The sequence below is a fragment of the Acanthochromis polyacanthus genome, chromosome 10, assembly GCF_021347895.1.
Source record: "Acanthochromis polyacanthus isolate Apoly-LR-REF ecotype Palm Island chromosome 10, KAUST_Apoly_ChrSc, whole genome shotgun sequence".
Classification (NCBI taxonomy): domain Eukaryota; kingdom Metazoa; phylum Chordata; class Actinopteri; family Pomacentridae; genus Acanthochromis; species Acanthochromis polyacanthus.
The window spans coordinates 28,447,824-28,474,330 of record NC_067122.1 but is presented as its reverse complement, the minus strand read 5'-3'; the positions used below and the strand labels follow the sequence as shown (position 1 = coordinate 28,474,330).

General features: G+C 40.8%; 1 protein-coding gene across 3 annotated transcripts in view; it reads left to right on the top strand.

Moving 5' to 3' along the window:
* The window catches only part of micu3b (mitochondrial calcium uptake family, member 3b), a 40,639-nt gene extending 14,662 nt beyond the window's left edge, over positions 1 to 25,977 (top strand). For 2 of the 3 annotated variants that reach the window (XM_051954274.1, XM_051954277.1), the window contains exons 9-15: positions 1,463 to 1,558; positions 3,396 to 3,484; positions 3,716 to 3,887; positions 8,301 to 8,409; positions 20,876 to 21,033; positions 21,534 to 21,602; positions 25,075 to 25,977. In XM_051954274.1, coding sequence (XP_051810234.1) covers positions 1,463 to 1,558; positions 3,396 to 3,484; positions 3,716 to 3,887; positions 8,301 to 8,409; positions 20,876 to 21,033; positions 21,534 to 21,602 — 693 coding nt within the window. In that variant the 3' untranslated portion in view covers positions 25,075 to 25,977. The remainder of the gene's footprint in view (positions 1 to 1,462; positions 1,559 to 3,395; positions 3,485 to 3,715; positions 3,888 to 8,300; positions 8,410 to 20,875; positions 21,034 to 21,533; positions 21,603 to 25,074) is intronic. The other variant, XM_051954276.1, reaches the window with a different exon arrangement.
* Positions 25,978 to 26,507: the final 530 nt, after the last annotated feature.

The following is a 26,507-nucleotide window of genomic DNA, read 5'->3' as shown; positions in this document are numbered from 1 at the left end:
GTAGAGCAGCGCAGATGATTTATGTACTCGTCTTTTGTCAGCGTTGGGCAAGAGATTCCACTTCAAAAAGCTCTTACCTGAAGACTGACAACGTTTCTGCCCGGACCCACATGTTTTATTTTTACAGTTTCTTGAGGAGTGGTATTTGGGCTCAGGTTACCTTTTGAGATGGGTTTGACCATGAAGATGCCAGTCAGACAGGAGAGTCAGCACTGTGAAAACCACTCAGCACACACTGAGAAGAGCCTACAGCTAACACTGGCTCTTTTCAGAGTCCTGTTTGAAGACTTTACCTTTAGGTGTGTCGTTTTTTTTCCTGTGTGTTTTGATTCCCCCTGCTTTACTGAAGGTATCTTTCCAGCAAAAAAAAAGAAGAAGTTCAAAAGTCAAATCTTTTCAACAACAGGCATGTCTTCAGTGCTGTGGTTGGGCTTTCCCCTCAGCATTTTCTAATTACAAGTGTATCGGGATCTTTTCATGGGATGAGATGGGAAAAGCGCGGCGCATTAAAGACTTGTTCCGTAATTAGCTGCGGGATCGCGCCGTAAATCTTTGGTTTAAAAAAAAGCGATGAGAAGCGGAGGAAGAGCTGTTTTACCAGCTGTCTCATGTTTCCCCCCTCAGGCTTGAGAGATGAAAAAAATAAGAACCAAATAAGATAAATAAAAATTATGAAATGAAGTGAGCTGTACTTAGGCACACGTGTCTGCAGCAGCTGGCTGTTTCTGCTCGGCCGTGTGCTAATGTTGTTTTGGATGAGGTGATGTCGAGAGCTGAGACCGGAGAAATGATAGGTTGGAGAAAGCACACAATGGGAGCGAGAGGCACCAACGTGGTTTGTTTATAAGTGGGAGTTAAAATCACAGTTTTTCTTCGCTGCTTGGGAGGCAGATTTCCTGTGATCTTTTTATTGCACATGACACCAATTACAAGCAAACTGTTTACGACGGCTGTGTTTCAGTGTAGTTATAGTAGTTACACAGCAGCTGTGAGACTGAAGGGAGTAGTGTAAACTGTAATAATAATAATGATTGGTTAATCCGTGACCTCATTGAGAAAAATAGTACAGAGCTGCTTTCAGACAGCCTTCTTTCACAACAGTGCTATAAATGGAAGCTGTTTGATAACCTGCTTTTACTTCGTAGATATTTTGGTTCAGTTATACAGTCGACCTGGTGTGAAGCCTCCTACAGATCTTGTATGTTTCTGACATGTATGTGCCTTGTAAATATGACTGTATGACTGCTACAGGCCAGGCTCATGTAAGGGAAACAGTGGTGTCAGTCCCACTCTGTTTCAGCTGCATGTGTCTATTCACCTGTCCGTCTTTCTGTCCCGTCCGATTCCCTGACTCTCTGTGTCTGTTTCGGAGTTTGTTTACCCGCCTTCCTCCCCCTAATCTTGCTAACATGTACCAGATGTATTTTGTCTTCTAACAGCTGTGCTTCGACTGCTACCACAGGTTCTTAAAAAAGACGGTCAGCATGTGGAGGCACGAGGCATGTGGGATGTTCTCAGACGTGGCACAAGTCAAGTTCTGTTTTCTGATCTCACCGAGGTAGCCAGGCGCTCCTTAAGATGTTTCTACATTCAGTGATCATGAAGGAAAACACTACTGTATCATCAGAAACCCTTTACCTTAATGTTTCTCAAAAAAATTCTGTGGAATATGCCCTTGATTTAAACAACGTGAAACAGACACATCATCTGCAGCAGGAGGTGCAGCATGTTTAGTGATTCTGTTGCATGGCATGTGTTTGTATCATGCACAAAATAAAAATGTTGGCTCAGTGTTTGGTTTCAGGCAAGAACGAACTTTTAACTCTTAGTAAATAGCAGAATCTGGGTATTGGCTAGAGCTTTAGTCAGCAAGAGAAAATCTTAGAAATCGTACCTACTCGTGATGTAAATTGTTGAAAGAAAAATCTGCATTTTACCACAGATTAGAGCAGACTGTCATGCACTTGGTTATTTGATTTCAGAAAATATATCACCTGGTGAGTATTGAGGACTATAGCACAGACTAGTTAGCCCGCTGATTTTAGATGATAAACCATGTTGGTTGTTGAGCTGCGATATGCAAACTGCTGTTTTGTAAAGTTTAGATTTGACTTTTTCAAGAACACTTATAACTAATGACTGACATCATAAACTCATTTGGAAAATGTTTATTGAGTTAACAAATCATATGAGGAGTAGCGTAATTTTCTCATAGACTTCTATACAGTCTGACTTCTTCTTGCAGCCAGAGCAGTCGCCTCCTGCTGGCTGTTAGAAAGAATGCAGGTTTCTGCATTGGCTTCCGTTTTCAGACCCAGAACCAAATCCATCATTTATAGAAATTTTTGGAATTTTATAGTGTTTCGGGAGACCGAAAGAGAGCAAAACACAGACTGTTTGACTTGCATTAACTGAGTACCCAGAAACACTGGTACAAATTTAACATTTACTGAATGTCTCTGTTTGCTGCCGTTCAACAACATCATGGTAATATGTCAACAAAAAAAAAAACCCAAACTGTTAACTTTGGTATAAAACTGCATGTCAGAGCCTGGGCTTTGGCTTTTGCTGTAGTCAACCAAAGACAATCTTTGAAAACAGATCAACTGTTGAACTAAATTACTGGTCACAGGGGAAAAACATCTGCAATTTGTCACAACAGTTCTCCTTAATAGCTTTAATTATCAGTGGGTAACAAAAAGTTTGCAGCTTAATCAAGTATTTAATTTTGGAGCAGACCAGCAAACCTGCAAATATTCATTTGATTTCTGAAAATAGAACTCCAACAACTGGTTATCGCAGCACAAGAACTATTGAGGCACAGACAAATCTAGATTATATACCATGTTGGTTGCTGAGCTGTGATTCTGGACTTTTAGGAAATGTCTTTGATGAAAAGGTGGCAACTTGTTTTATATTGTGTCAATTCGTTTGGAGTAAACCTTGAGTAAACATTAATTTAGCATAAAATAACTTAGATCTAGCAGCCTCATGGTGGGTGAGTTCAAAGTTGGGAAAATGTGGGGGTGTTCAGAGATAGTCTTTTCCTCCCGTCGATTAATGGATTAATCCTGGAAGGGTGTTCATGTAGTGATTTACTTCCTTTGAAAGTAACACCAGTGAGATCTTGGTGGTGTTGACCTGAATACAGCCCCAGTATTAGCTAGCATCTTTACATACAACCTCCAGCATGGTTGAATGAATGTCTGCTGCGTTCCTTGTTACCATGAGAATCTCAAACAGCTGATCCCAACTGCCTGATTTGAGATTCTATCCGAACTTAGGCAAAGTGTGGTTTAAATCTTGCATTTATAAATGGCATTTTTGTTGCATTTATGTTCTAAGTTGGATATTTGAAGCTATGAAGTGCAGTAAACTTTTCTTTCTTCTTATAGAATGTGGACGAAAAAACAGAGACGACGCTGTTGGTGCATTTCTTTGGAAAAAAAGGCAAAGCTGAGTTGAAATTTGAAGATTTTTACAAGTGAGTTAAGAAACCTTCTGTATGCTCTGTGATTAATGACACTGTCCCCATGAAAATGATTATCTCACGCTGTAACTGGGCCCATAAATCATTTTCATACCGCACTGAACCTCCAGGAGATAAACCTTCACTGCTTTTGTTGGCGACTGTGTTAAGTGTTTCCTTTTGTGCGTGCGAACCGGTGGTGGTGGCGTTTCCTGTCAGCAGCTGCCGTCTGTCTCACTTCTCCAGGTTCATGGACAACCTGCAGACAGAGGTGCTTGAGATAGAGTTCCTCTCTTACTCCAAAGGCATGCCCACCATCAGCGAGGAGGACTTTGCTCGGATCCTCCTTCGCTACACCAACGTGGACGACGTCACCGGGTATTTGGAGAACGTGCGTCACAGCATACCAGATGAAAAGGTGTGTTTTTCCCTTCAGATTCACCTTGTTGTGGGTTGTGGCTCTGCCAGCTGCCATTCTGAATCTCAAAGTGCACAGAGTGGACAAAATAGCCATACTTTACTATATTATGTAATCAATACAGCATCAAAAACTACTTCAATGAATGTTTCTCTTCAGAATTTGTATGATTATACAAATATTCCTACAAAGGTTATTGAAAACGTTCTCGGTCACATCCCGAAAACAAGGGGCGCAACTCCTGTTTTGGGTCAAAACTGTACATTATAAAGCTTTATATCTCTGTCCACAAAAACTCAAACTTCGAGCTCCAGGACAATAGAACAGAGTGATGAGAAGGTCATGCATGGTGGTGATGAGCAGCTGGAAGTTCAAGATGTGACAGTCTTCACTGAAGGGGTAGTGAAGCTTGAACATCAGTGGGTATTTTGCCCACCTCTATAGAATGCTTGTCTTGAGCTGTAAAATCCATCTTTCTTCCCTGAACATGTATTGAAAGCGGTATATAAAGAAAAATGTTAGCTTAAAATTGTCTGTATTTTAGTATATTTGAATGACACTTTAACGCGTTAATTATGATGAGTTAATTGCAGAAAAAATAACATGTTAAAAGAAATACATTTAATCGCATCTTTCTCATTTCCTTAATTTCTGACACATCGGTAGCACTGATGCGCTCTCCAGCCTGGTGGGTGGCGGTAATGCGCCTAAAGTCTGTTTGTCAGCCATGAAGAAGATACACAGGAGCAAGGGTGTCAGTTTGTTTTTAAAAGTGGGGGGGATGGAGACCACAGCTTTGAGAAAATGTCAAAGAACGGCGGCAAAATGCCACAAGCTAGGCTCGAACTTACAACAACCGCACCAAAGGCGGAGGCTCAACCTGTTGAGCTATCCATACATGCGGGCAGAGGGGTCTGTGGGCCGCTATAGTACTAATTCTCCCGGGCCGAAATTTTGCCCCTGCACACCTCTGGTCGGAGCTTCCACTTGGCACGGGCGCAAATTTAGCATCTGCACGTTTTTTTTAAACTCACGAAGGTGTGCTGCATGTCTGTTCAACTCTGGGCGGAGTGCGGATGGTGCGTTCAGGAGCGTTTGAATTTTCTATACTGCTGAAAATAACTGGGTTTACAACGGCTTACATGTGAAGAATTTGAATGTGTTGGAGACAAAATGACCCCTGACAAAAAGTGGGGGGGGGACACATCCCCACCGTCCCCCCCTAAACTGACGCCTATGCACAGGAGGCACTGAGTGATGTCGGTGCAGAAACATCGGACCAACATGGCATCTCGGTCACAAACTTTCTCTTTTATTACAAAAACTATTCAGAAAAACGTATTTCTGTAAGCATTTCAGCCGAGAAATAAGCTGCCGAATCTGTCCTTGATTTAGTTCAGTGAATTTAGGCATCTAACAAAAGTTTCACAATGTATTCGACCTCCGCCCTCGCACCTCACTGGTGTAAATGGAACTTCCTCATGCAAATTAGCTCTGGAGAAACGCACCATACATGTGACAGTTCCAGCACACAACTCCTTGTTAAATCACAAAATGTCGTTTGTGCAGTTTGTTTTTTGTAAAAAGGACACAACTAAATATGAAGCGTTATTTTCCAAAGGCAGGGTGTGATCTGCAGCATAGCCAAAAGGAGTTTGGCTCAGTTGTACATGGTCCACACTTATATTGTACCTTTTTCAACCTTTTTCAAGTTTCAAAACACTTTACAATATGCTTCTCATTCACCCATTTGCACAAACATTCACACACCAGTGGTGGCAAATGGTGGCGAATACCACATGAGCTTCCCTGAAAACATGATTAGTGAAGTTCTGGGGAGTCTCTAAAATATTGACAATCAAGGATCCTGTGTAAAATTAGGTTTTTATTAATGTATGCTGGAGGATGATTGTTCACTGATTCTCTTAACAAGGAAACCAACCCCCTGGCTATTTGCGCCATCTTTTCTGACTTTAACTCAAAGATCAGAAAAAAGACATTCCAAACACTTTTAAAGAAAAAATAACGAAAGAAGAACAAACTTACACACTCAATCTGCATGCTAAATTGCTCTAATTTCTGTTTTGTTGTCAGTGTGCAGATATGTAAAAAAATAAAACAATGCAGCTTTCTCTCAAATGTTCGATTTACCAGCAAAATATCGAAACTAATCATCTCTGATTTTTTGACTAGTGTAGAAGAGAACTGCGATTTGGGTTTAACAGTTGCTACGTTACCAAATGTTACAAAGCTCACACAACCACACATGGTCACCAACATTGTTTAGGTTACATTCTATTTATTGGTGATCAGAAAAGATGATAATACACTGACTAAGCGATATCTGTGTTGATGGTATGTGATGATATCATCCATATCAGAAAAAATGTGGCACATTTCACATACTAATTAAAGGTACTATAAAAATTGTTTTTTCTTTTTACTTTGGAGATGGATAGCTGTTTATATCCCTTTTTGGATTGGAATTGGAGGACATTTTACATCCCACCCATCAAATTCCAAATAATCTATGTACAAAATATTAAAACATGCAGTTGTTGTGTAAATTTACTTGCCCTGAGATCAAATCTAAGAAAACTCGGAGAAAACAATGTCTGAGGATATTTATAAAAATACCAAATAAGTCTGGAGTTCCCCCTAAAATACAGTTTTTCTCTTGTCCCATCCCGATGATGACCAAATTCAATGTCAAATAAAACAGTTAAAATGAAATTTAAATCTCTTTTTTGGTATTATTTTTTCTCATTGATGTCTCTTGTAATTGTGGGAACATTTTTTTAATCAACATAATATTTTAAATAATAATAACTGCATGGAATGTGTCCCACAACAGCCCTGTTAGCTAAACCTTTTTATCTGGTAGAAGAAGAAGAAAACAGTGAATCACATGAAATGCTGGAATTATCATTAGCAAACAGTTTTCAAAAAAAATGTGTAGAGAAAAGCTATGTCCTCTCTTCTATTTTTTCATATTTTCATCACATTGTCAGCCTTGATTGAATGTTTCACTCTGCCTCATATTATCAGGATATGACAAATTCTTTTGACTGTTTTCCATCAGTCAGTTTGTCCTCTTGGTCAGCAGTAACAGCTAGCTAAATATCTAGACTCTACTGCTGAGAAAAAGCTAACATTAGCATGGATTAGCATCCCTGTTACTGTGATTAGAGTAGGGTTAGCAAGCAACAAATAAAACATGGAATAAAAATGGTACCATTGATGTGTAAGCTGAGCCTTTGATAGTTTATTACCTATTAGTGATCAATATGGAGCAGAAAACTGTAAAACACAGGGTTTATTTTTCAAATATTTTGAAGCCCAAATGCCCTCCAGTTCTTTAATGGCCCGCTAACTAACTGTCTGCAGGAATGAGAGCTGCATTGTTTTTTTTTCTCTAAACCCCAGAATGAAAGTGAAGTGTCTCATCTAAAATCTTAAACTTTGTTGAGATACCACAAAACAAATAAAACCTAAAACAACTTTAAAAGAAAAAAAACAGACAGAAGTGCACAGTTTAGCTGAACTGCAGCACTTTGTCTGAGGGGGTTTCCAGAGATGTTTGACCTTCTGAAGAAGCACATTAGCAGCTCCTTTTTCCTGCACACACAAAGTCTGCATCCTCCTGTGGCTGTAAGTCTGAAATAGGCTTGCTTTAAGTGAATACAAGAGCATTTTCCGTCTATGGTGTTCTCTGCGAATTAGCTGCTGAGTGAAGCAACCTCATTCCAGCTTTAATTTGTTTTTCCTCTTGGCACGCTGACCCGCATGAAAAGGTGCCAGCAGCTCCTCAGCTGCCTCGAGTAGCCTGTTGCGAGATCTCCATTGATAATCAAGTGGGCCTCATCATTACGCTAAGAGATATTTTATGGCTCTCGCATTGTTAAAACAGCAAAGCGTCACAGATTAGTCATTACTCCATTTGTTAAGGCTGTGTGTGGTGTCTGTTTGGCTCGAGGCCTCCGGCGAGAGAAGCAGCTAGTAGCCGCGGGACGGTTGAGTGGACATCAATGGGCTCAGTGTTTGAGTCATCAGCGAAGCCTGAGATGTTTTGGGGATTCATCACTTTTGTTTTTGTTTATTCAAGTATCAGGTTAATCTGCCTTAGAAAAGTCTGCAAACGGCCTGACCTCTTCCCAAAAGCTCCAGTCCTCCCCCCTGCTGCTGACAGCTCGGCGTGTCCATACGGCACAGGGAAAATCCAGCAATGTATACTCTGTGTGTTTGGGTGTGTTATCTATCTGAGCTCCCACACACACTAAAGGATCCCTGCAAGATGAAAGGGAGCAGATTATGTATTGTGTGAAGTTTTAGCACCAGTCTCTGCTGCAGTGTTGATTCTATAATTTCTTAGGCAATGAATAAAAGTTTTATTGCCATTTTTGCTCTTTGCAGGGAATCACCTTCGAAGAGTTCAGGTCCTTCTTCCAGTTCCTGAACAACCTGGAAGATTTTGCCATTGCCATGCAAATGTACAACTTTGCCAACCGCTCCATTGGTCAAGGTAAAGTCTGACAGTCTGACGTCACATGAAAGTTGTCCAGCACTTCACTAGGAGTTACTGCACAGTAACAGTTTAGTTTGGTTACTTTTTGGTTTCTTTCTGATGACTCTGGAGGGGAAACACCAATTTCTGAAGATTTCACTGGCTGGATTAACCATTTTGTTACTTATTACTCCGCCCAAGGAATGTGACAGAGTTACGTGACGATTGGTGTATATTTGTCCGTCCGTCTGTCTGTCTGTCTGTTCGCAACATTACTCAAAAATAGACTGATGGATTTGGATGAAATTTCCAGGGAAGGTCAGAAATGACACAAGGACCAAGTGATTAGATTTTGCCAGTGATGCAGCTTATAGTCTGGATCCATGGATTTGTTAAAGATTTCTGTATCATTGCCAGATAGCAGCATGACGTCACTGTAACCATGACAAGTGAACACTACCTCAGCTGCCTGCTGACGATCACATGGTTGAGATCCTGCTACAAATCCACCGCTGTGGACTTATCGGGACTTATGCATCTGAAATGATACAAGGAACAACTGATTAAATTGTGGGGGTGTTTCTGAGTCCCATTAATTCCCGCCGCCCACTACATATTGAGGTGATGCGACTTGGTATCCACACATAACGTACACATGCCTATGCTCAGTGCAAGTTCCTTTTTTATTAAAGATTTCATCCATCTGAAATGATACGACTGAGCAGCCTGGTGGAGTACTGTGCTCTCTGAACGCTTTTCTTGTTTGTACATGTTTTAGATTTAATTTGACAAAAACACATTTACACTACATTATATTGCTCCAAGCTTCTGGTTTTCTTATTGTTTGCCCAGAACACGCTGCACACATATTATAGTAGATGAATACGAACAAGCACTTGAGCTCCATTGTAGTTTTAACACACTTGTATGTTCTTGTGAAAAATACCTTGAGACAAATTTGCACGAAGTTCAAGCCATCATTATGTTGTTTGATATTTGGTGAGCCTCTTCCAAACACAGTGTTAGAGGGAAACTAATTACATTGACTCCAATATACTTAAATACAGTATTTTATGCTGCTTTTTACTTCCACTCCACTACATTTCAAGAGGAAATAATTCTCTGACAGCTTTAGTTGGTTTTAAAATGAAGATTTTACACATTGGATATTATAATAGGCTTTTAAAATACAACACAATGTTAAAATTTCTCAGTTTTGACTTCTTACAAAGAACAATTTGTAGTGTGGGTCACATTTTGAGTCGGTAACAGATCCTTTAAACAGTGGTCACATGGTTTAATTTCAATAAAATGTTCAAATTATTCAATATTTCACCAAAAATCAAAGATTAGAGGAAAAAATCCAAAAACTTATTTTTTTCCATTTCCTCTCCTGTTAATCATGTTTGGACCCTTCATAACTATCTTCTATCTCGATATACAAAATTGTATATAACATTATTCCAACAGTAACATGCTGCTGACACAATATTATTATCTCTATAAAATATATCTGTCAAAGGGGCTAAAAACAGTACTATTACTGTAATACTCTGACTGCATTTTGTAGTATTGTGGTTTATTTTGTCTTATGATTTTAACCGAAGTAAAATTTTTCATGCAGGACCTAAATAGCATTCATTGAAATACATATTTACATTGCTGTTTAGGTACTTCTACGTAAGTGATAAAAATCACAACAACAATAACAGAGACAATGACAGTGAAAATAATCAACTTTATTGCAAAAGAACTTTTTAAAGCTGGCTTTATAAAGCACAAACCATTAAAACACACAAAACATGAAATAAAACAGCAAAAGAAATAAAGCATCAGTAAAAATAGTAAAATCTTCTGAATACTTATTCCACCACCGTCAAAACATAAACCTGTAATTTACTTAACTGAATGTTAATTCTAATGGAAAATTGTTTATAGTCTTCTGTTGAAAGCAGTAAGAAACGTCCATGCAGACACCTGGACATGTGACTCTAACAGCTTAGAAGTGATACGGCAGCTTCCACTTCTACAGGGAGGTTTTCCTCAAGGTGTTGGATACCTGCCTGCAGGGATTTACTCTCATTCAGACACAAGAGCATTAGTGAGGTTGGCCAGAGACGCTGGGTGACAACTACTGGCTTGTAGTCAAAGTTGTAGTTTAACCCAAAGGTGTTGGATGAGGTTGAGGTCAGGACTCAGGGACTCAGACTGTGCACTTAAATATGAAGAACCAAACCCACAGTGTAGAAATCCTCTGTTACAAGTAGAAGTCATGTATTTATATGTGCACTTTCTGTAGTTTATCTGCTGGGTAGTTCATGAATCTCCCCCTCAAGAATCGACACATTTTTGTCTTAATCCGTGATGTTACACCATGATTTATTTGTTGAGTCTATTTTTCATTATGAAACAAAATCTTCAAAGTTATGAAATACATGTAGTGGAGTAAAAAGTACAGTACTTGAGTAAATATAATTAGAATTAGAAACTTTATTGTCATTACAGTGGAGTAGAAGACACCAACACAATGCAGTTTTGAAGACATTTCCTGAGTGAAATGTATACAAAACACAAATGATATAATACTGCAAAAGGTACAAGAAGTCTATAAAAAGATTGCATTTAGTCTGTAAAACAACCTTCTCTAAGACTTTAAAAGGGATTTTCTCACAATATTAACAAAAAGTAAAGTTGAGCTACCGGTTTACTTTCCACAACTGCAGTCAAACTCAATTCAATTCAATTCAATTTTATTTATATAGCGTCAATTACAGTCAAATTGTCTCAAGATGCTTTACAGAACCCATATGCCTGACCCCCAGAGCAAGCCCAAAGACGACAGTGGCAAGGAAAACACCCTTTTAACTGTGAAAAAACCTCGAGCAGAACCCGGCTCTATATAGGGGGGACCCATCTGCCTGCTGGCCGGGCGGGTTGAGAGGGACAGAGGAGGGCAAGGGGGAGGGATGGGAGGAGGGGGAGGGATGGGAAAGCAAGGAAAGTACAACACACATTTGGACACATGTATGACAAGATATGTGACACAAAGAAAGTATTAGCTAACATTGAAAACTGACTCATAGTTTACTCTTATGATGTACGGCTCTGACATTAAACATACTCCATATATAGCTAACAGTAAAATTCAAACACTATGTAGATTAGCATAACAAGTATAGTGAGGGCGATGCAGAGTTGACTGGTGGAAAAGGGGAGCTGGAAGCGGAGAGCTGGAGGAAGGTCAGCAGCAGCATCCCACAGTGGACATGGTGGAGACTAGACCAGTTGGTGGAACATCAACCGCAGATCTGAAGCATCCAGCTCTGGGACCAGGGACACTCGGAGAAATAGCACAGGGGGAAACAGAGTGAATGTACTGCAATAACGGTATACATATTAAATGCAAAGGTAGATAGAGAAGGGCTCAGTGCATCAAGAGAAGTCTCCCAGCAGCCTAGGCCTATAGCAGCATGACTAGAGGCAGAACGAAGGGACGTCCAAGAGGGAGTCAGCTGTGCAAATGAAGACACAAGCCGAACCCCTGTGGGTCACCCAGTCAGCTCTAACTATAAGATTTGTCAAAAAGGAACGTTTTAAGCCTGGTCTTAAAAATAGAGAGGGTATCTGCCTCCCGAACCCAAACTGGTAGCAGGTTCCACAGGAGAGGCGCCTGATAACTGAAGGCTCTGCCTCCCATTCTACTTTTAGAAATTCTAGGAACAACAAGTAAGCCTGCAGTTTGAGAGCGAAGAGTTCTACTAGGATAATATGGTACTATCAGATCTTTAAGATATGATGGAGATTGGTTATTAAGAGCTTTATATGTCAGAAGAAGGATTTTAAATTCTATTCTGGATTTAACAGGAAGCCAGTGAAGAGAAGCAAGTATAGACCCCTTTCACATGACGTATGCATACTTAATCAGGCAGCTGCGCGCGCAGACCCAGTTCAAAACAAAGCCTGTTTACCTGGCCAAGTTGTGATATTGCAAGCACATATTACGCTAAATATGCCTTCTTGTTGTGCTGTCGGCTGTCAGAATTGTAGTAAAGCAGATGATATGGCAGCTGTGACAGCGACCAGGTGGAACTTGCTTTGTTACCGCGGCTAAACGTTTGGTTTACTTAATACTGATTTCCGTGTTCTCCGGAGCAGTCGTTACGTTCATATCACAGTTCCTGCTGATGTACCGGAGAAGCCCTGAGCCCATTAGCAGGACAGTGCAGTATGTCAAAGTAGTGCCTGATAACGCATTGAAGGATTACTTTAACCCTTTGCGTTTCAGTTGCGCTTCAGTGTCCCGCCCGTGGTACACTTTGAGATCTGCATAAGCAATTTGCTAAATGTCTGAAACTGTAAACGCGATTATACAAACACTATACGCCGATGGAAAGCTTAGATTCTCATGAATCCGCCGGTATAAACCACTTTCAGATGTGATTACCACAGTGGGTGATATAAACACATTTGTCCGACAAACAACGAATGTCCATCCATCTGTTCTCTATACACGGCTTCAACGTACACAGCGTGACTCACATTTGCGGGTTCATTATTACACACAGATGAAAATATTCCACAAAAAACGGCCATAATCCAACCTTGGACATCCAGACGACACAAGCCAGTAAACTATTTTGTCCAAAACATGTCTTGAAGTGGGTATATACTCCACGAATAGGTCATTTTCAAGGAAATGCACCTCGTGATGCGCGTCCAATATTCCCTGTTTTTCTCGTCATATTTTTATTTACAAATAGAATATTAGCGATTTTTTTGTACTGAAAATGGCTGGAATTGACTGCAGCTGATCGTCTCTGGAGAGACAACAGGTCCGATTTGTGGCACTGGCAGCGAGCAGTGACACTTTTTGTGGCACCGACGCGGTGCCACGGTTAATGCCACTGTTTGGGCGAGATGCCACTACCGCAGCGGCATTTCCAGTGGCCTCTGGAGATGCCAGCAGAGATACCACGGTTAATGCCACTGTTTAGGGAACATGCCACGGTTAATACCAGTACTTTTACCGCTGTTTAGGCGAGATGCCACGGTTAATGTCAGTATCAATGTCACATTGAGCCTAGTCTCAATGTGATAGAGACTAGGCTCTATCAACTTTTCTAAAATGTCGTCCTGCTGTGTTTTTGGATGCCAGAATAGGAGGAATTACATTGGCGAACGCAAATTAAAGTTTTATAGGATTCCACCGAACACTCGTGCTCAGAGGGAACGAAGACAGTTGTGGTTAAATGCACTGAGGCGAAAAGACTGGACAGAGACGATCAGCTGCAGTCAATTCCAGCCATTTTCAGTACAAAAAAATCGCTAATATTCTATTTGTAAATAAAAAATATTAAATTCAGTTCAGTTCAGCTTTATTCCAGACACTGGGTCCAAATACACACACCATAAGGACACAACAAGACACACAAAAAAAATACAATCAAAAACAATAACCCGTTAAATATGACGAGAAATACAGGGAATATTGGACGCGCATCGCGAGGTGCATTTCCTTGAAAACGACCGATTTGTGGATTATATACCGACTTCAAGACATGTTTTGGACAAAATAGTTTACCGGCTTGTGTCGTCTGGATGTCCAAGGTTGGATTATGGCCGTTTTTTGTGGAATATTTTCATCTGTGTGTAATAATGAACCCGGAAATGTCAGTCGCGCTGTGTACGTTGAAGCCGTGTATAGAGAACGGATGGATGAATATTTGTTGTTTGTCGGACAAATGTGTTTATATTATCCGCTGTGGTAATCACATCTGAAAGTGGTTTATACCGGCGGATTCATGAGAATCTAAGCTTTCCATCGGCATATAATGTTTATATAATCGCGTTTGCAGCCTTCGGACATTCTTTAAATTCCTGTGCAAATTAGTAAGTGTACCGCCGGCGGTACACTGAAGTTTAACGGGTTAAAAATGCTCGAGTTTGCGCTGCAAACTCCCAGCGCAAACTATATACTCCCAGTCCCGCTTGACTTCTCGCTCAGCTTTTGCCTCCAGCATAAGCCCCGGCCACAAAAAACGTCACAATGTTTGTAAACAAATAAAGGGTCTATTGTCCCCATCAGACGCCATGGTCTCTCCGACGGGCAGCTTCACTCTTCAGCCCAATGACACGGTCAAGTATAATGCTGTGCGGACGCGTTCATATGATTGGCTGAACAGTAAACCCACCCCCACGTGGGGTGAGTTTTTGTGATTGGCTGAAAGGAGGGAGACATCTGATTGGCTACAGAAACTTCCGTGTTGAAAAAAACGCATTTGTGGATCGAGCTGACGGCAGAGCAGTCTCAAAAAAGATTCACACACAAAAGCAGTTTGTGAATGCAGAAATACATTTGTGAACTTTCTTAATTTATTTGTGGATTGCAGTTTACATTTATGAACCCCAGTTCACATGTGTGAATTCTTCTGTGTGCATTTGTGGATTGCAGTTTACATTTGTGAACCCCAGTTCACATGTGTGAATTCTTCTGTGTGCATTTGTGGATTGCAGTTTACATTTGTGAATTCTTCTGTGTGCATTTGTGAATTATGAGACTGTTGTAACTCCATAGAAGACAGATTCTGATTTATGACAGTTTGTTGTTTGGTTCCTCTGTCTGACATGATCATGAATGAAAGAAAACTCTGCATCTTTTTGCAGCTCAGTAAAACACGTTAACACAAAGGTCAGAGGTCAACCTGATCATCAGGATCTATCAGTTGGATCCTGAGGTCTGAAGGCCAGCGTAGAACATGTTAGACAGGTCCCAGTTCTGGTTCCAGCAGGAATAAATTAAAAACACAGCATGAAATAGAAGAAAGAAGAAATAGAATAATAGAAGAAAGAAATTAATGAAATCAGAATCAACTCTGCAGGCCTAGTTTCACACAAAAATGACAAATCTGACTCTGGTGAGTCTCAGCTCTGAGTGCAGTAATCAGAGAAATAAACTAAGAACTACAAAATAAAGGAGAAAAGAAAGAAAGTACAACAATATAAACACATAAACAGCAGCATTTACGGTGTCTGTGTAAAGTGGGTTACTGAGAGAGGAGTGGTACATTTGAAGTAGTACTAATAGTACTGGTAGCAGTAGTAGTGAAAGTTAAAAATAAGTATTATAACTGAGGAGAAGGTGAGGACATCAGACTGTATAAATGTAAAAGTTAAATTCCTGACATGGAATAAGAGTTCTAGTAAAAGCTGATGTTCATTGAGAGGCAGATGGAGTCTAGAGGTTCTGGTTCTGGTTCTGCACAGTCTCCTGGAGGGAAACAGTCAGTTAATGGAGTAATAAATCAGAGTACATGCACATTGCTGCACACACAGAGTACATGCACATTGCTGCACACGCACAGAGGACATGCACATTACTGCACACACACACAGAGGACATGTATATTACTGCACACACACAGAGGACATGTATATTACTGCACACGCACAGAGGACATGTCCATTACTGCGCACACACACAGAGGACATGCATATTACTGCACACACACAGAGGACATGTATATTACTGCACACACACAGAGGACATGTATATTACTGCACACACACAGAGGACATGTATATTACTGCACACACACAGAGGACATGTCCATTACTGCGCACACACACAGAGGACATGCATATTACTGCACACACACAGAGGACATGTATATTACTGCACACACACAGAGGACATGTCCATTACTGCGCACACACACAGAGGACATGCATATTACTGCACACGCACAGAGGACATGTCCATTACTGCGCACACACACAGAGGACATGCATATTGCTGCACACACACAGAGGACATGTATATTACTGCACACACACAGAGGACATGTATATTACTGCACACACACAGAGGACATGTGCATTACTGCACCACACACAGAGGACATGTATATTACTGCACACACACAGAGGACATGAGCATTACTGCACACACACAGAGGACATGTATATTACTGTACACACACAGAGGACATGTATATTACTGCACACGCACAGAGGACATGTGCATTACTGCGCACACACACAGAGGACATGTATATTACTGTACACACACAGAGGACATGTATATTACTGCACACACACAGAGGACATGTATATTACTGCACACACACAGAGGACATGTGCATTACTGCACACACACAGAGGGCATGTATATTACTGCACACACACAGAGGACATGTATATTACTGCACACACACAGAGGACATGTATATTACTGCACACACACAGAGGACATGCATATTACTGCACACACACAGAGGACATGTATATTACTGCACACACACAGAGGACATGCATATTACTGCACACACACAGAGGGCATGTGCATTACTGCACACACACAGAGGACATGTATATTACTGCACACGCACAGAGGACATGTATATTACTGCACACACACAGAGGACATGTGCATTACTGCACACACACAGAGGACATGTATATTACTGCACACGCACAGAGGACATGTGCATTACTGCGCACACACACAGAGGACATGCATATTACTGCACACACACAGAGGACATGTATATTACTGCACACACACAGAGTACATGTATATTACTGCACACACACAGAGGACATGTGCATTACTGCACACACACAGAGGACATGTATATTACTGCACACACACAGAGGACATGTGCATTACTGCACACACACAGAGGACATGTATATTACTGCACACGCACAGAGGACATGTGCATTACTGCGCACACACACAGAGGACATGCATATTACTGCACACACACAGAGGACATGTATATTACTGCACACACACAGAGGACATGTATATTACTGCACACACACAGAGGACATGTGCATTACTGCACACACACAGAGGACATGTATATTACTGCACACACACAGAGGACATGAGCATTACTGCACACACACAGAGGACATGTATATTACTGTACACACACAGAGGACATGTATATTACTGCACACACACAGAGGACATGTATATTACTGCACACGCACAGAGGACATGTGCATTACTGCGCACACACACAGAGGACATGTATATTACTGTACACACACAGAGGACATGTATATTACTGCACACACACAGAGGACATGTGCATTACTGCACACACACAGAGGGCATGTATATTACTGCACACGCACAGAGGACATGTATATTACTGCACACGCACAGAGGACATGTATATTACTGCACACACACAGAGGACATGTGCATTACTGCACACACACAGAGGACATGTATATTACTGCACACACACAGAGGACATGTGCATTACTGCACACACACAGAGGACATGTATATTACTGCACACGCACAGAGGACATGTGCATTACTGCGCACACACACAGAGGACATGCATATTACTGCACACACACAGAGGACATGTATATTACTGCACACACACAGAGGACATGCATATTACTGCACACACACAGAGGGCATGTGCATTACTGCACACACACAGAGGGCATGTATATTACTGCACACACAGAGGACATGTATATTACTGCACACGCACAGAGGACATGTATATTACTGCACACACACAGAGGACATGTGCATTACTGCACACACACAGAGGACATGTATATTACTGCACACACACAGAGGACATGTGCATTACTGCACACACACAGAGGACATGTATATTACTGCACACGCACAGAGGACATGTGCATTACTGCGCACACACACAGAGGACATGCATATTACTGCACACACACAGAGGACATGTATATTACTGCACACACACAGAGTACATGTATATTACTGCACACACACAGAGGACATGTGCATGTGCATTACTGCACACACACAGAGTACATGTACATTGCAGCACAGTACATGTATATCAGTATATACAGAGTACATGTGTGATTTATGTATGATTTTAATTTAGTTTTAACGGTTTGTGCACAAAGCATAACATCATGTACAGTGTAACAGCAGAGTGTTTTGAACGCGGCGCCGCCGCCGCTCGCACGTAACGGTACCGGTACCGTACGCGTCGCCGCTTCGTTTCGTCGGTCCCGACTCGCCCGGGCCGGCCGAACCGGCCGCGCGGAATTCGGCCGTCGCCTGGGATCGATCCGGCGACCTCCCGCTCCGCGGGCGATCGCCGCCCCACCCCCCGCCGCCGCTTTTCCCCCTTCCCCCCACCGAGAAGATTGGCCGCCATCCTTTGCGCAGCCGACAACGCGAGTTTCGTGTTGTGGTGACGGACTGGCTTGGCTCCATGCCAAATCAAATTTTCAAAATCATCTGACGGGCCAGTTTAGGGCTGCGGGCCGCCAGTCGCCAACCACTGGTGTAGGCTTTGATTTCAGTATACTAAGAGGAATGGATAAGTTATTTGAGTCATTGGGAAATGCGCATTATAGAGATTAGAGCAGACCAGCCGTCCAAAACAAGAACTCCCTACACTCTCTCCATCGTGAAATTCCACACCCGGAAGTCGGTAAAGCGACCTCGGATGGAATTAAAACCTCTGATTGGCTGGACGGGCAAAGCGTCTCCCTGACTGGTCGAAAAGTCTGTCAATCTCAGAGCATAGAATTTATACACAGATCGGATCGTTTTGTAGTTTTGCACCAAATATCTCAGCGGGACCGGAAGTACGATTTCTGATTTGCACCTGTAGATTTCTGATTTGCACCTGTACATTTCTGATTTGCACCTGTAGATTTCGGATTTGCACCTGTAGAAAACAGAGAATGTGTGACTCATGGGGAGGATTCGAGTGGTTGTAAGTAGCAATTTGTGTATTTTCGTGGTAAATTATTTCACATACTTATTGCACAAGTTCACATTCAGATTTGCACATATTCAAATTCTCACCTCAACTTCACTTCTTACAATACAGGTGCACAAGGATGTTTTGCACTTAGTGTGCTGCAACAATAGGTGCAAAATGTGAGCGTGTCAGTGTTGAAATATGTGACTTGTAGAGAAGGATTTGTACACCTGTAAATATGATTTGTACACCTGTAAATGTGATTTGTGCACCTGTAATTACGATTTGTGAATGTGTATTTTTGTGTTGTATTTGTGGGAAGAAAAAAATCGACACATACAAAAAATTATTTTACAAGTACACAACTCATAGAGTGTGGGAAATCAGATTTGCTGATACACATACAAATTCAATGTACACATACAAATTCAATGTACACAACTACAAATTTGATGTTACAGGTGCTCAAACATTTTGCACCTGAAATACCTCCATAGTTCTTGTTCTCCTCTATTAAAGATAAATAGTATGTGGTCCTAGCATTACGAAGAGCTCTTTTTTTATATAGATTACTAGACTATTTTTCCAAGCCACATACACTTCCTCTGAATTAGTGGAATACCACTTTCTTTCCAGCTTTCTGGATGCCTGCTTTAAAGTCCGCAGCTGGCAATTGTACCAAGGAGCAAGTCTTCTCTGAGATATAACTTTCTTTTTTACAGGTGCAACACTATCAAGAGTTGTACGCAGTGAGGCTGAAGCATTATTAACATAATAATCCACTTCTGCGGGGGTAAAATTATAGTATTTGTCTTCTGATTTATCAGTAAATGTTGCTGAAGTAAACAGAGGGGGTATTATTTCCTTAAATTTAGTTACTGAATTGTCAGATAAACATCTACTGTAATGATATTTTTCTCAGCTGCTAAACAGTCCTTTACTTTAAATTGAAATGTTATCATAAAATGGTCAGAAAGAAGAGGGTTCTGGGGAACTACTGTTAACTCTACAATTTCTATGCCATAAGTCAGGACAAGGTCAAGAGTGTGATTAAAACTATGAATTGGTTTATTTACATGTTGAGAAAACCCAATTGAGTCTAATATTGAATTAAAAGCTGTTGTAAGGCTGTCACTGTCTATGCCAACATGAATGTTAAAGTCACCCGCAATAATAACTTTGTCACTTAAAGTTTCACTGTTCTAAGAAATTAGAAACAAGCTGTTTGTTGGACACTTTGATCAGTTTAGATTGAGTCTGGTATTATGTCTTTATGGATTATGCTTCACTTGGTGTATTATCAAATATCACATGACTGACTAACATGCCTTTGGTTTAACAGACTGATGAAGACGACAACGTTCCATATCCCATGTCTGAAAAGTGCTTTACTGTATATCTTAGTTTGAGCTAAAACAGTTTTCTTCCTTCATCTTTGTGTTTATCTTAGTTTGGTATTAATTCCTGCTTTCAGGAAGGTTTAGAAGTAACAGTTTAGAGGTCTCAAATCATTCTTTACAAAGGAGCAGCATCTTGATCTCAAAGGGAGTCATGAATTCAGTACCATTCACCAGCTAGCTGCACTAAAAAGGGCTTTTCTGATTTTATCTTATCAATATAATGTCTTATTAGTCAAAGTACTAATGTTAATGTCACTAATGAGTAACTAATAATCTGTCATGAACTTTCAGGTGTTAAGTTGTTGTTGTTCTCCCTCCTGATCACCGGTTTCGCTTCCCCCTCAGAGGAGTTTACCCGAGCCGTCTACGTGGCCACGGGCATCAAACTGACCCACCACCTGGTCAACACCGTCTTCAAGATCTTTGACGAGGATCACGACGGTAAACTCAGCCACAAGGAGTTCATCGGCGTCATGAAGGACCGGCTGCACCGTGGCGAGGGGGTGAGAGCTCTTTTAAACGCCATTTATTCAATTTTATGACACTGAAGGTGACAGAAAAGATGCACGGACTCCTCCTCCCTGGTCAGCCTCAGAGATGCTTGTGTCGGATGAGAAAGATGCCAATCAGTTATAAATCTGTCTGCAGTGAAGACTCATGGATGTGAGGACGAAGGACGAAACGTGGGCTGATGCTGAGCTCAGAAACATGGGTTTATTTTCAAAACAGTACTTTTACTCAATTTGGCCGACTTAAGCAGCTATTAGAACAAAACACCATGTGTCCTGTTTAATTAAGACTCTGATTGAGGACCAATTATGTGTCTTTTTCCTTTTTGGAATACGTAAATACCTTCATATCATCATGTCTAAACTACACTCCTGTCACTGAAACACATCTCTGTTGGTTTGAGGTTTGTGTGACGTTATACTGCCATCTAGTGGGAACTTCTGCTGATCGGAAATTTGTTTTCTCTTTCTCTGACTTTCTCACACATTCACAGGGAATGAGGGTGGAGGAGAAGTTTGTCTCTTTCAAGTCCTGCATGAAGAAGGAGCTTTCGGGCAAATAGGTAAAAGCCTTTTCTCACACTGTTGGCATTTTCTGATTTTATTAGCACAAAAATAAAAACATGCAACTTTCAGAAATGAAGCTGAGTCCAAGCATGTGTTTCAAATGCTCAAAGTGTAGACAGAGTTGCTTGGGCACGCTGCAGCATTTGAGATGTGTTTGAGGCCCGCACTCTCCCCGCCTGAAGCATTAAGTTACACTGTAATATTAACGCCTGAACAGCTGCTACCAGACACCAGCTTAGGTCTGCATACATGAGCAGCGAGCAGCAGTTTAAAGCTGTATAAATGTTTCAAAGGAAATGCACCTCAGGAGAGAGATTATTAATCTCCCCTGATGAGAAAAGACTTCAGTCCTTTGCAAGCAGTGCTGCAGTTTAACAAAAAAGGACTTTATTCAAAATCTGTGTTTGTTTTGGGGCATTTTTGTGCTTTTACTTAGTTAAAGATAATGGACAGAGCATCAGCACACGTGTAGTATACACCCCAACAACATGGCTACTGGGACACCCACAATAAATGAGTATTGGATTGGAGAAAAAAGTACTTTGCATCATTATTGTGAGTACAATTAAGAGGTAATCTTTCATTTTATGGTATAAACGTGACGTGAGCAGTAAAAAACAAGACAAAACACCGAGTTACGTTGGGGAAATATATGTATATGTGAATTTCTTGCCAAAATAAGATCACCATTCTCATGTTTTTAGACTGAAGAAGAACTTACAGACAGCAACTTGTTAGCTTATCTTAGCATTAGGACAGTAGACAGGAGGGAAAAGCTAGATGGGCTCCGTCCAAAGACAACTAAATATCAACTACCAGCACCTCTAAAGCACAGGAAGTAACACGATAAAGTGAAGAAACAAAAAAGTTGTGGCTTATGTGCATCATGTGAGGGTTATTGTGTCATCATCTGGCCCAGAAGTCACGAAAAAGAGTGAAATGCAGGGTGAAGGCTAGTTAATAGCTAAATCATTTAAGCAAAAATCAGTAGGTCAGTATAAATGTGCCTCACAGCTAAAAGATTCTGGGTTTGTTTGGTGTGGAGAGTTTCTCACCTCTGATGCTCAAGTCCAGACTGAAATACAGTCATGTCAAAAACTACATGCACTGCTTCAACGAGCACAACTCTGCAGTACAAGAAGAACATGATCAGTAATATTACAACCAACTCGTAACCTGTCAGTTAGGTTTAGGATCATTTGATGCTCTAGATTTGCAGCTTTGCTAAAACCTGATTGAAAGCCATCTTTTTACAGTCAACTCAGATAAAGCTGATAATGATGGCATGAACATTTTAGAGTAGGTTGTCCATTAATAGCAGCTTTCTTCTCCTGTACATGTTGAAGTGCACAAGCTGCAACTGCACATCCCACTTACATGGCCTCTAAGACCATTCTGGTTTAAGCTTTGTTGGTTTTCACTGTTTGCTCTGTGATGAGCTGGAGATCTGTCCAAGGTGTCCCCTACCTTTAGTCCTACGTCAGCCAGATCAAATGCTAGCCACTATAGGAAAAAGGGATTAAAGCTAATGGATTGATTTGAGCAAAAAAACAAACAAATACAAAAACAATGCAAGAAACCCCCCAAAATATCAGATGTGACAGTCAGTGTAACATGCAGTGTGGATGGATGTGATGTTAGTTCTGTTGAATGGCACAAAACAAACAAAGATAAATGAGAGACAAGAGCTTTACTCAGACTGTGGAGGGGATTTATCGAGGGAGATCGTCAGGCCAAGGTGTCTCTGTTTGTCCTTATGGTGTGATCCCAGCGCCTACTGCAGTATAGAAATGGAATATACAGACAGAGAAGCAAACCACCACAGTCATAATTTTCACTCTTAGTTTTATTCTTAAGCTAAGCTAACCAGCTGCTGCCTGTAGCTTCACATTTACTGTGCAAACATGAGTCTGTATCAAATCAATAGACTCCAAGGAAGTGAATAAACTCATTTCTCAAGATGTCAGAGTTTTCAGCATTAGTTGCCACACTGTTAGCGTTTTCAGTCATCTGACAAACTTATTTTTCAGCCTGGTATCGCCTAATGTTGTGTTGGGCCCACTTGTGTGGTCAAAAAATGCTCTGAATCACTGGGTCTGGACCAGAGAACGTCTCAGGGTGTCCTACAGGGTCTTGACCAGGACATTAGCAGTGGATCCTTTAGGTATTCTGGATTGTGCAGTGGGGCGTCTGGAAATCAAATTTGTTCCATTGTATCCTGTTGAAGCTTGATCAGAATGGGGTCCAGGAAGTTTGGAAGTCAAATCAACATCTTGGGTGATTGTCATGTTCCTCAAGATGTTCCTGATTGTTTGATGTTTTTTTGTGATGTGGTGGGGTGCATTTTCCTGCAGGGGTAGACCAGTGACATTTAGGATTTGCATGAAGGAGTGTGCTTGTTCTGGGACAACATTTCTTTGGGCGTCTAAGTCTCACCAACACAGACGCCAAAATCCAAGGTTTCCAGCAGAACAGCTCATAGAACCAATATGATCAATGTGATTTATTCACTTCGTCTGTCAGTGGTCATAATGTTGTGGCTGGTCGGTGTATTCATATCTGTGAGAGTTACTTACTTGTATGTTAAATATCTGCAGCTGTGGCCTCTGCAGACGACTCGGGGTTTTTTCTGCATACTTGCAGAACTGCTGCTGTGCTATGGCTTTTGTTCCTCAGCATTCTAATTTTTCAGTGTCTAATTTCAGCCACAGAAAACACAAGAAATGTGAAACTGTGCAAAGCCCAAATGCAGGAAAGATGCAGACTGTTCATCCACGTTTCATCCACTTTTGGTCCCTTTGGCTTCATACAGTCGTTCCTCAGCGGGATCTTTGACGGCTGCTTCTAATTTGACAGACAGATCAGCTCAGTGGTCAAAACCACAGAAAAAAATTGAGGCTTTTAGTTAAAGTGAAGGCTTATCTCTCTCCCAGGGAGTTTGAAAAAGTTATTCCAGCCTTTATTACCAGTCAGACTATTGTAACAGCTTGTGAGCAGAGAGCAGTTGTTTGGTACAAAATGCTGCTGCTCATCTTCTGTCAGGAAAAAGAACACATGACCACATCAATCCTGCCTCTCTGTCCATTTCAGGATTGATTTTAAGATTCTGTTGCTTGTTATGGTTTTAAATGGCTTGGTGCGGCTTTGTTTATTAGAGCTCCTGCTTTATCATACCTTTGAGCACTGAAGTCCAACAACCACATGTCCTGGAAGTTTACCTTTAAATGTGAGAACTGATCAGACTTTAGAAGCTTTTAGGTCGGTACTGAAGACCAGCCTCTTCAGTTCAAGTCCCCCTTTGACCTGATCGATTGTTCTTGTTTGTCTTTCATTCAGATTATTTATTCAATTACCATGGTTTTTTTTTTTTTTTTTTAGTATCTCATGGTTTAATGGCACTTTGGTTAAACTCGTGTTGCTTTATAAATGAATGTGATTCATGAATTTGACTGTGTGTTTGGTCTCCAGGTGAAGACTCCAGCTCCAGTGCATGTCCTACCGACTGGACGAGCTTCTCCTCTTAAGCAGTCTTCATCGGGACAGAAGGGTTCATGCATGCTGCAGCATCTTTGTTAAAATAAACAGGATGTGGCACAAACAGGATGTGGTCAGGCTAATGGAAATGTGCTGCAAGCAGTCGAACAAACACAAATGACCCAAGATGAACCAGAAAATCCATTTAACTCAATGCTACAGGGCTCTGGATTGCACTGATTAGTTTGTCTGAATGCTATTTATTGTTATTTATTAATCTCAAAATCTAAGCTTGTCTTTTTGTTTTGCATGTTTAGTCCCTTTATCGGTTCTGCAGCCTCCTGCACACATCGACTCAGGACAGCACCTCCCCCCTCTTATTTCATCTCAAAGCGCTGCAGCTAAAATCCTTCAGGCCTGAACACACTCGCTCCGTCTCCGGCTTTTCCACTGTTTAACTACAGGCAGCTAACAGTGTTAATCATTTCTTGGCTCGGACTGAAGAGAAGCGCTGCTATGCCACTGCAGGGATGACCTCCATACGAATAAATATGCAAAATATCGAAGCCATATGTTGTTTGACTCTTGGGGCGCCCGGCTTCAGTTATCATTGGTTTTAACAGGAACAAAACTTTAAAATGACCTTTAATGAAAAGAAGAGCTTGTACTTTTGAGTGACGGTTCTTATAATGTTCACTTATAAAGTATACTTATAAAGTTCACTTTGGGTGCACTGAATGCTTCAGATATCAACATGCTTTAATATTAACCAGGCCAGATTACTTTCTGTTTGACTGTTAGATTAGTTAGTCTACCTCATTCTTTTAAACCAGGCCTCGACTGTTACACTGTTAGATGCATTTCTAATGATACGGTACAATAAATATAAGAACAAACGCTTGGATTCTTGTTTTTTTTGTGCTCTCACTAGAAAAAAATGCCCCTCTGAAAACAAGAAAAAACTTATTTCAAGGAACTTTTACCTTGAAGTAAGTGCAAAAAATCTGCCAATTTAACAAGTGAAAAATGTCTTGGTAAGATTTCTTGAAATCAGATATGATATTTAGAATATTGAGATCTTAAAATTTCGCTGGGAAAACTTATTTTAAGCTCTATTTTACCAGGATTGTCAAGCTTAGGTGTCTTAAAATAAGCCAAATATGCTTTTAAAAAAGCAGTTTTTCACTCAAAAATAGATTTTTGCTTTCATGTAACCTCCTAATTTGAGATGTTCTAACCCTCCTGTTGTTCTCATTTACCGGCACCAAAAAATATTGTTTACTTGTCTGAAAAAAAATCCCCCAAAATCAGCAAAAAATTCCATATATTTCTGAAAATTTACAAAACCTTCAGGAAGAAAATTCCAATAATTTTTTAAAAGTTTCCCTTCAAAGTTTTATTTTGAAAAAAATCCCCCAAATTTGGCA